The sequence below is a fragment of the Rattus norvegicus genome, chromosome 16 (genome assembly GCF_021556685.1).
Source record: "Rattus norvegicus strain SHRSP/BbbUtx chromosome 16, alternate assembly SHRSP_T2T, whole genome shotgun sequence".
Lineage (NCBI taxonomy): Eukaryota > Metazoa > Chordata > Mammalia > Rodentia > Muridae > Rattus > Rattus norvegicus.
Genome location: NC_141549.1, coordinates 26,093,143 through 26,105,311, shown reverse-complemented (window position 1 = coordinate 26,105,311; position 12,169 = coordinate 26,093,143). Strand labels below are relative to the sequence as shown.

General features: G+C 38.3%; 1 protein-coding gene across 2 annotated transcripts in view; it reads left to right on the top strand.

Moving 5' to 3' along the window:
- The window catches only part of LOC148000495 (uncharacterized), a 52,416-nt gene that overhangs the window by 16,895 nt on the left and 23,352 nt on the right, over window positions 1–12,169 (top strand). The window contains exons 6-9 of one of the 2 annotated variants that reach the window (XM_087589413.1): window positions 6,456–6,492; window positions 8,650–8,711; window positions 11,498–11,531; window positions 11,989–12,031. In XM_087589413.1, the coding sequence (XP_087445539.1) occupies window positions 6,456–6,492; window positions 8,650–8,711; window positions 11,498–11,531; window positions 11,989–12,031 (176 nt within the window). The remainder of the gene's footprint in view (window positions 1–6,455; window positions 6,493–8,649; window positions 8,712–11,497; window positions 11,532–11,988; window positions 12,032–12,169) is intronic. The other variant, XM_087589412.1, reaches the window with a different exon arrangement.

Sequence of the window (12,169 nt, the reverse complement as noted above, 5' to 3'; positions counted from 1 at the left end):
GGTCAATTTTGGAGAAAGTACCATGAGGACCTGAGAAGAAGGTATATCCTTTTGCTTTAGGATAGAATGTTCTATAAATATCTGTTAAGTCTATTTGGTTCATGATTTCTCTTAGTCTGTCTACGTCTCTGTTTAATTAGTGTTTCCATGATCTGTCCATTGATGAGAGTGGGGTGTTGAAATCTCCTACTATTATTGTGTGAGGTGCAATGTGTGTTTTGAGCTTTAGTAAGGTTTCTTTTATGTATGTCGATGCCCTTGTATTTGGGGCATAGATATTTAGGATTGAGAGTTCATCTTGGTGGATTTTTCCTTTGATGAATATGAAGTGTCCTTCCTTATCTTTTTTGATGATGTTTAATTGGAAATTGATTTTATTTGATATTAGAATGGCTACTCCACCTTGGTTATTCAGACCATTTTCTTGGAAAGTTGATTTTCAGCCTTTCACTCTGAGGTAGGGTCTGTCTTTGTCTCTGAGGTGTGTTTCCTGTAGGGAATGCAGGGTCCTCATTGCATATCCAGTGTGTTAATCTATGTCTTTTTATTGGGGAGTTGAGGCCATTGATGTTGAGAGATATTCAGGAATAGTGATTATTGCTTCCTGTTATGTTCATATTTGGATGTGAGGTTATGTTTGTGTGCTTTTCTTCTCTTTGTTTTGTTGCCAAGACGATTTGTTTCTTGCTTTTTCTAGGGTGTAGCTTGCCTCCTTATGTTGGACTTTACCATTTATTATCCTTTGTATTGCTGGATTTGTAGAAAGATATTGTGTAAATTTGGTTTTGTCCTGGAATATCTTGGTTTCTTCATCTATGTTAATTGAGAGTTTTGCAGGATAAAGTAACCTGGGCTGGCATTTGTGTTCTCTTAAGGTCTGTAGGCCATCTGTCCAGGATCTTTTGGCTTTCACAGTTTCTGGTGTGATTCTGATAGTTCTGCCTTTATTTTACTTGATCTTTTTCCCTTACTGCTTTTAATATTCTTTATTTTGTGCGTTTTGTGTTTTGACTATTATGTGACGGGAGCTGTTTCTTTTCTGGTCCAATCTATTTGGAGTTCTGTAGGCTTCGTGTATGCTTATGGGTATCTCTTCCTTTAGGTTAGGGACGTTTTCTTCTATGATTTTGTTGAAGATATTTACTGGTCCTTTGAGCTAGGAGTCTTCACTCTCTTCTATACCTATATCCTTAGGTTTGATCTTCTCATTGAGTCCTGGATTTCCTGTATGTTTTGGACCAGTAGCTTTTTCTGCTTTACATTATCTTTCACAGTTGAGTCGATAGTTTTCTATAGAATCGTCTGCTCCTGAGATTCTCTCTTCTATCTCTTGTATTCTGTTGGTGAAGCTCGTATCTACAGCTCCTTGTCTCTTCTTTTGGTTTTCTATATTCAGGGTTGTTTCCATGTGTTCTTTCTTGATTGCTTCTATTTCCATTTTTAATTCCTTCAAGTGTTTGTGCTTTCCTGGAATCCTTTCAGGGATTTTTGTGATTCCTCTCTGTAGGCTTCTACTTGTTCATTTATGTTTTCCTGCATTTCTCTAAGGGAGTTCTTCATGTCTTTCTTGAAGTCCTCCAGTATCGATCAAATATGATTTTGAAAATAGATCTTGCTTTTCTGGTGTGTTTGGATATTCCGTGTTTGCTTTGGTTGGAGAATTGGGATCCGATGATGTCATGTAGTCTTGGTTTCTGTTGCTAGGGTTCCTGTGCTTGCCTCTCGCCATCAGATTATCTCTAGTGTTTATTTGTTCTGCTATTTCTGACAGTGGCTTGACTGTCCTATAAGCCTGTGTGTCAGGAGTGCTGTAGACCTGTTTTCCTGTTTTCTTTCAGCCAGTTATGGGAACAGAGTGTTCTGCTTTGGGGCGTGTAGTTTTTCCTATCTACAGGTCTTCAGCTGTTCCTGTGGGCCTGTGCCCTGAATTCACCAGGCAGGTCACTTGGAGCAGAAAAGTTGGTCTTATCTGTGGTCCCGAGGCTCAAGATTGCTCGTGGGTGTTGCTCATGATCTCTCCTCAGGGGCAGCAACCAGGAGGACCTGCGCCGCCCTTTCTTGGAGCCCCCTGTGCACCAGAGTCCCAGATGGCGTTTGGTGTTTTCCTCTGGAGTCAGAGATGTGGGCACAGTGTAGTCTTTTCTGGTCTCCCAGGCATGTCTGCCTCTCTGACGGTTTAGCTCTCCCTCTCCCAGGATTTGGGTGCAGAGAACCGTTTATCTGGCTGGTCTCTTCAGGTTCCTGCGGTGTCTCAGATGCAGCGGACCTGCTGCTCCTGTGCCCTTATCTACGGGAACCCACAGACCGTTCCTCTTGGGCCAGGTATATGGGCAGGGGTGGACAGTGTTGGTGGTCTCTTCTGCTCTGCAGTCTCAGGAGTGCCCACCTGTCCGGGCGGTGAGCTCTCTCTCCCACGGGGTTTGGGAGCAGTGAGCTGGAGGCAGGGAGCACGAGATTCGGACTCCCGCTAAAAACCAGAAGTGTCCGGACCTCCCACGGGGTTTGGGAGCCATACATCACTTTCTTTATTCATTGTTCAGTAGAGGGACATCCAGGTTGTTTCCAGATTCTGGTTAGTATGAACAAAGCTACTATGAACATAGTTTGACAAGTGTTTCTTTGGTACAGTGTGACATCTTTATGACTACACACCCAGGAGCGTTATAGCTGGCCCTTGAGGTAGAACAGTTTTTTTCTCTCAGTTTTGTGAGAAACCACCCAATTGATTTCCAAAGTTGTTGTTCAAAGTTTCACGTCCATCAGTGATGGATTAGTGTTCCCTTTGCTCCACAACCTGCCAGCATTCACTCTCACTTGAGTTTTTCATCTTTGCTTTTGTGATGGGTGTCAAATGACATGTCAGAGTGGTTTTGAGTAAGCAGCTCTTGGTTTTGTTCATTCTTTGTATTGTTTCCCATGTTTCTATGTTTAATTTTCATACCATCTTCTCTTGAGCGTGTATGCTTGTTTTTATTTTTAATATTGCATATGTGCTGATTAGCTGCTATTATGAAATCTCTCCATTTCTTTTGAAGGGACATAGTGTTATGAACTTTCCTTTTGCACTGCGTTTATTGTGTTCCCTAAGTTTGTATGATTTGTGCCTTCACTTTCATTGAATTCTAGAAAGACTTTGATTTCTTCTTTCAACAGTGGTCACTTAGCATAGAGTTGTTCAGTTTCCATGAGATTGTAGGCTTTCCATTGTTTTTGTTGTTGACATAGTCCAACTTTAGTCCATGGTGACCTTATCAGACACAAAAGCATTTTGGTGTTCTTTTGTTGTTGTTGTTGTTGTTGTTGTATTTTCTTGTATCTGTTGTAGATCTGTATCTGTACATGTTCAATTTTGGAGAAGGTTCCATGAGGTGCTGAGAAGATACATATTTTTTCATTTGAGTGACAGCTTCTATAGATATCTGTTGTTGTAAAAATATTAAAATAAAAACTAAAAGTTGTCTTTTACCCCGCTAGGTCCGCACCTCGGTGCCCCAAGATATCTGCTAGATATCTTGGCGGAAACACAGCCCAGCCGCACATTTTCCTACACTCAAACCCTCACATAAAAGAACACACAACACAATAATCTTTGATCCAATTGGTAAGGTATAGTTGCCACTTAAACATACAAGGCCTGGTACCATCCATCCCTTAGGAAGATTGATAACAACCTGTAAATACACAGAGCAGAATCTTAACATCACCTGCCATGGCTCCTCCCCCCTCTCTCTCCTCTTCTCTGTGTTAATCCCCTTCTCTTCCTTCAAGCTTCTCTCCTGCCCATCCTTGCTTCTCCTCCAATGTCAGGTCTCCTACTATCCTGTACCTGCCCCTCACCTGTATTTTACAAATTCAGTGGGGAGGTGGTTCTGGTGAAGTCATCTGAGTTCTGAGTATGTGACTAGGCAGCTGTCCTTGGGGCAGTGGAATTAGCATCAAAATACAGAAACTTAAGGGCAAACCACCACAGATATCTGTTAGGTCCATTTGATTCATGACATCTACTAGTTGCATTACATTTCAGTTTAGTTTCTCTTTTGGTGACATGCCTGTTGGTCATTAACGTGATAATATGTAGGTGATGTCCCCTACTATTAATGTGTGGAATTGGAGGTGTGGTTTAAGCTTTAACAAAATTAGTAAATGTTTCTTTTGTAAAGGAGGATGCACTTGTATCGCAAGCATTGATGTTTAGAATTGAAGCATCATCTTGTTGGATTTTCCTTTGATTTATATGCAGTGTCCTTTCCCATCTCTTTTAATTATTTCTCATTGAAAGTCTATTTTACCAGATATTAGATTGGCTGCTGCAGCTTGACTCTTGGGTCCATTTGCTTTACAGACCTTTTGTCCAGTCCTTTATTCTGTGGCAGTGATTATCTTTGTGGCTGAGTTGCATTTCTATATGCAACAGAAGTATAGATTCTGTTTATGCATCTACTCTCTTAGACTATGTCTTTTTATTTGGTAAGTGAATCTGTTCCTGTTCAGAGATATTAATAATTAATGATTGCTTTTACTTGGTATTTTGATTTTGGTTTGCATGTGTTTCTCTTGGTTGGTTTTACTATGCGATTATTAGTTTCTCGTGTTAATTGAGTTCAGTTACTCTCCTTGTCTTGGAGTTTTGCTTGTAGCATCCTGATTAGTGATGGGTTAGTAGAAAGATATAGTTTGCGTTTGGTTTTGTCACAGAATAGCTTTTTACTCCACCTTGAGTAAAATTGATTGAAAATTTTGCTAAGTATTGTAGTCTGGGCTGACAGCTATAGTCTCTTAGGGTCTGTAAGACATCTCTCTGGCTCTTCTGGCTTTTAATTCTCTGTTGAGAAGTTTGGTATAATTCTGATTGTTCTGTCTTTATATGTAATATGTTACTTGCCTCTTTCTCCTTGTGGCTTTTTAATTTTCTCTCTTTGCTTTGGGGATTTAATGTTTTGGTTATTATGTAGCTGGAGGATTTATTTTCTGACACAGTAAATTCTTATTTGTAGTGTAAGCTTCTTGTGTGTATGTAGGCATCTTTTTCTTGAGGTTTGGGATGTTTTCTTCTATGATGTTGTTGAAGATATTTTCTGGGCCTTTAATCTGGGAATCTTCTTCTCCTGTTCCTATTTTTCTTAAGTTTGGCCCTGATTCCACATCGAGCCTATCAGGCTGTGCCTTTTTAATGGGGAAGATGAGTTCACTGATATTGAGAGATATTAACAACAAATGAGTGTTAATTCCTGCCATTCTCATTTTGTGAATGAGTGATTATTATTTATTTTTGTTAACACCAACCAATTTGGTGTTCTGTAAGGTTCCTCTAAGTTTATAGGCATTCTTCCTTTATGTTGTACAAATTTCCTTCTATGATTTTGTTGAACATATGTTCTCATCTTTGGAGCTGGTACTCTCTTCACTTTTGAACAATTCCTATTATCCTTAGTACAAAATTTCACAGTGTCTCAGACTACCTGAATATTTTGAGTCAGTAACTTTTTAGGTGATATTTTCTTTGGTTGACGTATTAATTTCTTTGAGTATATCATGTATGCCTGAGATCATCTCTTCCAATTCTTTTATTGTGTTGGCTGTGCTTCTGTTCTTGTTCTCTTTTGGAGTATTTCTTTCTCCAAGGTTCTATCATTTTGGGTTTCCTTTATTGCTTCTTTAATCATTTGCAGGTGTTGACATATTTTATTCATTTTGCTCACCTGTTTGATTGTATTTTCCTGTATATTTTAAGGGTTTTGATAATTTCTCCTTTAAATTCCTCTATCATATTCATAGGATTGGATTCAATGTCATTTTATTGTGTTTTGATTTTGTTAGCATATCCAGGTCTTGATGTAGTAGGATAGCTGGGCTCTAGGTGTGTTATATTGTTTTGTTCTTGTTGAGTGTATTCTCATGCTGGCCTTTAGCCAACTCTTTGTCCATGGGTGTTTACTGGTGCAAGAGTCATGAAGTGGGCTCTGGGTTTTTCTCTTTTTAGGGGTTAGGTTAAGATATGGTCTCACTAAATTGTAGCTCTCTTTGTCTAAGGAATCACAGTGATCCATATGCTTTTGCTTCCTCAGTGTTGGGATTCATGTTGTGCGCCACCAGACCCAATCTGTTATTCTTTCAAGAATCATTAGCCCAGAGTAAAAGGAATCACAGTTGATTGTTTTTATACTGGCAGGGATGGGGTTTTCTGTCATTCTGAGAGAGTTCAGTTAGGATCATCACAATTGTTCACGGGTATTTATTTCTAGACATTGATGTTTGATAAATTACTGCCATCTTTGATTTGAAATATACAGGGAATGGATTGGTTCTAAGTGACGTAATTGGCTACAAATGAATATTTACTCTAGAGTACTCAATAGATTGTTCTCATAGACATTGATACTAAAAATGAGTTTCATAATTTTATTTGTAATATTCTTCTATACTTGTAATAATACATATTTTGTTTTTATTTTCAGAAGTCTTGTTTTTTAAAGATGAAAGGCCTATGTCCTGGTAAGGCTTAACAGTACATTAGTACTAGAGGAGTGCAAAGATAAAAAGCAAATTCTTTTTGGGTATACTTTGAGACTTGTATCTTACAGGTCCCACAGTATTCTGAATATAATTTTAGCCTAAAATTTGTTCAGTGTACTTTATATGAATGTGAAAAGTATGCTCACAAGTATGCCATTTCCAAGAAAAAACTATGCAGTTTTTAAAAAGAGCCTGCTAGGATTAACTCTGAAAGTTAATGTCCACTTAAGATTCTTTAGCTTTTCAAAGCCTTACTAAATTGTATTTGTGGACTAAGACCCACACTCATAGTTATCATTTCAGGCATTCATCTCTCTGACACGGTACATAATGTGGGATGATTCTCAGTTGTCAGTCATTACTACAAGATGGCAACCATTTCTTTCCTCCTTTGACACCAGCTATGAAGGCAAAGGAACTTTTTGTCAGGTGTAGCATATATCATATATCTTAGAAGAAACGCATGAGTTGCAGTCCATCCAATGAAAGGCTGAGATTCCATGAAGGTGGATATTAACATTTCTCACTTTACATTTATAGGTTGTTATGGCTATTCTTAAGGGATGGATATGTACTGGTTTGTGTGTGTCTAGATGAACTAACTATATCTTACCTAAGTGGGTGGTTTATGTCCTTATCAATTGGTTGTAAGTTGATTGTGCAAATGTATTGTTCATTAAGTAATTAACATATGACTCTGGGTTACAGTTGCTGGGTTACAGTTTGTTGAGTCATGACTTCACTGGATTGTTGGGAGTGTGAGAAGAGTCTGTGACAGGAAGCGGTGCTAGGCTATGGAATGCTTGGGGCTAGCTTGGCATGTGGCCACACTAGCATGGCCCACAGAACAACCCGCTATGGAGACAGTGTGTGAAAATGGATGACAGAGAAACATCTAGAGCATGTGATTGCACCTGGCATGGGAACTCATGGGAACCAGTCATTTACCTTTTAATTATTCCACAAGACCCATGTCTTTCTGAAAGCTCCACCCATCAAATATCCATTCATATGATCAGTTTTCCACAGTAATCGATCCTTTGAATCTCAATAGATTAGCTGAATGTATAGAACTAAGTGACCATGTGACTATTATTTATCTCTCTATAAAGGAGGTTTTTGCCTTCCATATCAGTTGGACATGAACATTTAGGTGAAGGCCCATCCATTCCTGTCCAGGATGCTAGGTTAGACACTGGTTTGGTAGAATATTAAAAGGTGTATTTCAAGCTCATTCTGTGCTCATTAGGATTACTTACCTCCACAAGAGAGGACAATTATGTTGTTCTCTTTATTTGGGCTCTGCATCAGGAAATCATTTTATAAATACTATCACATGACTTATTCCCTCCATGTTTAAGATTCCCTAAATCATACAAGCTAATGTCAAAATCAAGATTCAAACTTTTCCATACTAAAACTGTTCAAAGACTCCTTGCAAAATACGCATGTTAACTTATACTTGGAAGTGCAAACAGTTTCACAGTCTCAATGCAATTAGTCTTATTGTTCTTTGTTTCTGTTATTACCTTATTATGTTCATAAAAATGGATAAATGGCACAGAAACAGGCAGATTGTGACTTCGGGATTCATTCATGCGTGTGTTAAGAAGGAGCAGCTTGAACATTACAAATGCAGTGGTGGGTTTTGAAGAGCTCTAGCAGCAACAGAAATCTATTTGATGTTCGACAAGCAAACCACTTGGGTGGTACCATCATAGATAGTGAAATATTCACAAAGTATCATGGGAATAGGTGCCTTACTGCATCAGGGGCAAAGACTGTTATGATTAATGTAGTCAGGGGACTAATTCCATTGCATCTATAGATTAAAAATATCACTCAGTATAGCTATGAGAGCAAAAGCTAGAGAGGTGGTTGTGTGTATATATGTATCTGTATAATGGTTTCATTGGGCTAATTTTTGGGCCTAATTTCCTTCCCTTTCTTCTACATGGGGAAAAGTTGGAAGTAAAGTATTCCCAGACATACTCAACTGGTTAAAGAACAAATGAATAGCTTTTTAAAACAATTTAAAATGTAATATAAGTTAGAAAATCAAGCAAGAAGTAATCCAATGCATTGGATTAATGTTTAGTATGAATATTAACATAACATTCTTAAAATACACCACAGTGGAGTAAGACCACCAGGACAGCTAAAATCCATTTTGAAAAACTCTAACCGGCATAATTCAGGTAAGATTAAGTGTAAGTCCTCTACTGATTCTACCCTAACTATAGAAAGAACTTTGTTTGTGCTAGGAAAGTAAGGAAATCAAATATGAATATATTTATATCCATTCTTCACTTCCTGGCAACCATTTTTAGAATTCAGATTTACTTAAGATATTGTTTCTAAGAAATTTCTTTTTTTCTTTTAAAGTTGTTTTATGTATTTGCATTCTTTTTATTGAATTACATTTTATTTCTTTACACAACTTTTCCATAGGCATTCTAGACATCAATCCAGTGGTTGGCTGTCTCTGCGTCTGTCTTAGTCAGCTTCTGGTAGAGCCTCTTAGCGGACAGCCATGCTAGGCTCCTGTTTGCCAGCACAACATGGCATCAGTAATAGTATCAGGGTTTGGTGCCTATGCATGGGATAGATCCCAAGTTAGGCCGGTCACTGGACAGCCTTTCCTTTCCTCTCTGCTCCATTTTTTACCCTGTATTTCTTTTTTTTTCTTTTTTTTCCTTTTTTCTTTTATGGGATTTTTAAAAATTTATACAACCACCAAACTAGATAAGATGGATGAAGCAAAGAAGTGCAGGCCGACAGGAACCGGATGTAGATCTCTCCTGAGAGGCAAAGCCAGACTACAGCAAATACATAGGCAAATGCCATCATTAAACCACTGAACTGAGGACGGGACCCCCGTTGAAGGAATCAGAGAAAGGACTGAAGGAGCTTGAAGGGGCTTGAGACCCCATATGAACAACAATGCCAACCAACCAGAGCTTCTAAGAAATTTCAAATTCAAATTATATCATCTGCAATGCTACTATATTCAAATCGAACTATTGATGCATGTAGTGACCTTTGATTAAAAAAAAAAACTATTCCATGATTTGTGTCCTCTCTAGACACATAGCAGCAAGTTGACTTTGATATAAAATACATTTTTATTTCAGGTTTTAGCATATATACTATATATATGATTATTGCTACATGTCATAGGTGTCAGTGTGTGAAAATATTATCATATTAAAAAGCAAACCAAAAACAGTATTCAATTAATTTCATTATGTTTTGGAGACTAAATATCATTAGCATAATCTGGAATTTTTCCCTCCATAATATTTCAATCATACTTATTTTATAATTCACAGATTATCTTATAGTCATTTTTAGTTGTCTTCCACTTAATGTGAATATCTTGATATTATAAATATCTGGCTCACTCAGGAACCTTTGGAGAAGTGAATGGTGTGTGAGATTTGTAGGTAGTGCTGGGGAATGAAAACTGATATTCTTAGCATTCAATGAAAGCAGCCTCCATATGGGCTACTCTGACAGCACCTTTTCCCTGTAGTTCTATTAATTAGCAAAAGATATAGTGATACTTGATTTATATGCTGCAAGACATAATTTCCAGTAAAAAAAAAAAAACATTGGCACAGTAGATGGAAGGTAGAAAAACCACATCATTCTCCAGTACACAGCACTGAATGATCCATTGAGTGAGTCTGAATAAGATTAGATTCCAACAGTGGGAGAAGCACCACAGAATTTATCCTTTCAGCAACCTACACCACAGCGTCTCTCATACCTACTTTGGAGAGAGCCAGCCAGAGAATAGTGTAGAGGAACCTAAATGACCCTCTTCACATAACCCTGAGGGAAACAGAATTATCATAATGTGGGTGTCTTTCTTTAAAATGTATTTCAGCACTGGAGTTTTGTTTGTGTTGTCGAGGACTGAAAGAGGCCCCACACATGCTGAGCATATGGTCCACCATAGAGACATTTTCTCAGCCCATTTGTTGATAGGACAAAAACTTGCTCTGGTCATGGGCAATGCCAAGGGGCGTGCAGTGGAGTTTTACATACTGTAAAGGAAATGAACTAGGGTTGTTCATTCTCTGAAGCATGTTTCGAGGACAGGCTTTATCCAGAGAGTGAAACTTGAGACACACTATGGTTTATATGTGGAAATATATTTTAAAAATGTTTTATGTGAGATTGCTGCTCTATCTGCAAGTTTCTTTCATGCTTCTCTCTGGAGTAATAATTCATGTTGCATAACTACTAAGGAAGTCTTTCCAGTTGCTCTTGCCATGGCCGGCAATGGAAGTTGATGTTGAACTTCTTTTTGCTGTAAATGAGCTAGGGGTCAATGCTAGATCTGAGGGCCCTTAACATCTTCTTCAGAAGATCTCGACTACAGTAACACACTGATCTCTCAAGAGCTTTGTCACACTTGCAGCTGGAAATACTTTGTAAAGGTCTTTGGGTCTCCTATATTTGACTGTCCTGCAACGACAGTCACCAGAGACTGTGCTTCCCGGTGGTAGTAATGAATGTTCCCCTACAGTGAAGGAAGTTCAAGTCGACCTTTGTAGCAGCCCCTTTCACTACTGTACGAGTTGAGCATGCTCACCTAGAGTGCTGCAAACATCCCTAGTCCAGAGGCAAAAAGCAGCAGTGGCAACATGACGCTGTCCTTTTAACCCTTCACTATGGGACAACAGTTCAGGCTAAGATGATAATTTCTGTGTCTGATAGTGATCAGGATCATAGGTAATTTGCACAACAATTTTTATAAGTAGTAACTTTTGATGAAATTTTCTCTTTGTCTTTAAAATATACTAGGAAATGGGAAGAAAGGTTTTTGCATATATTTATTATTTACCAATAATTATTCACTTTAAAGGCTTTTCATAAATGGTGCCAAAGGATATAGGGTCACAAATATTAGCCTTTGTACTTATTGTCATGTTTCCTATAGTTGTTTTGTGACAAATTTTGCTTCCCTCTTTAGAAGCTGGTAAGAGACTTACAGGAACATCACCATGGTAAGAATCTGTGCATTTTACAATAAATTAATCTGTAAAAAGTATAATGTTCAGAACCTGACATTCTCTTTGCCTCTGTGTACTACGATTTCAGCTTCTTTATTTCTTCTATAATCACAAGCTGAACAATTATCTCCCACACAGCATGAGTTATGGACAAACATCCTTAGGAAGGGAGATGATTCAGTGGATAAAGTGCTTGCCATGAGTCTGTGAGAATGGAAGTTTGGATTCTCAGAATCCACATGAGGTCTTGAGGATCTCATGTGCATCTGAATCCTGGGGCACTTATGGTGAGGCAGGAGGTGGTGAGAGAGAATCCCCTGAAGTTTACTGGATAGTTTGCCTGGGTTTCTTATTCATGAAGAAGGGATTGAGCCACAAAACCAAGGTTGGAAGAATGTTGCATGCTGTTATTCTAAAGGCTCCCTGACAAGCCCTCCTTTCTTGTTCCTAGGTGTGTGAATGTGGATAATGTCAGCTCTACCTCCTCTGTGAAGGTAAAATTCTTCTTTGTGAGTTTAATTTTCTTATGAATTTTGTTACAATTCAGCAATAGTGTAACTATCCCAGTTTTATATGGAAAGATTGCTCAAGGGAGTCCACATTGTAGATGTGGAGATTTCTACAAACTGTAA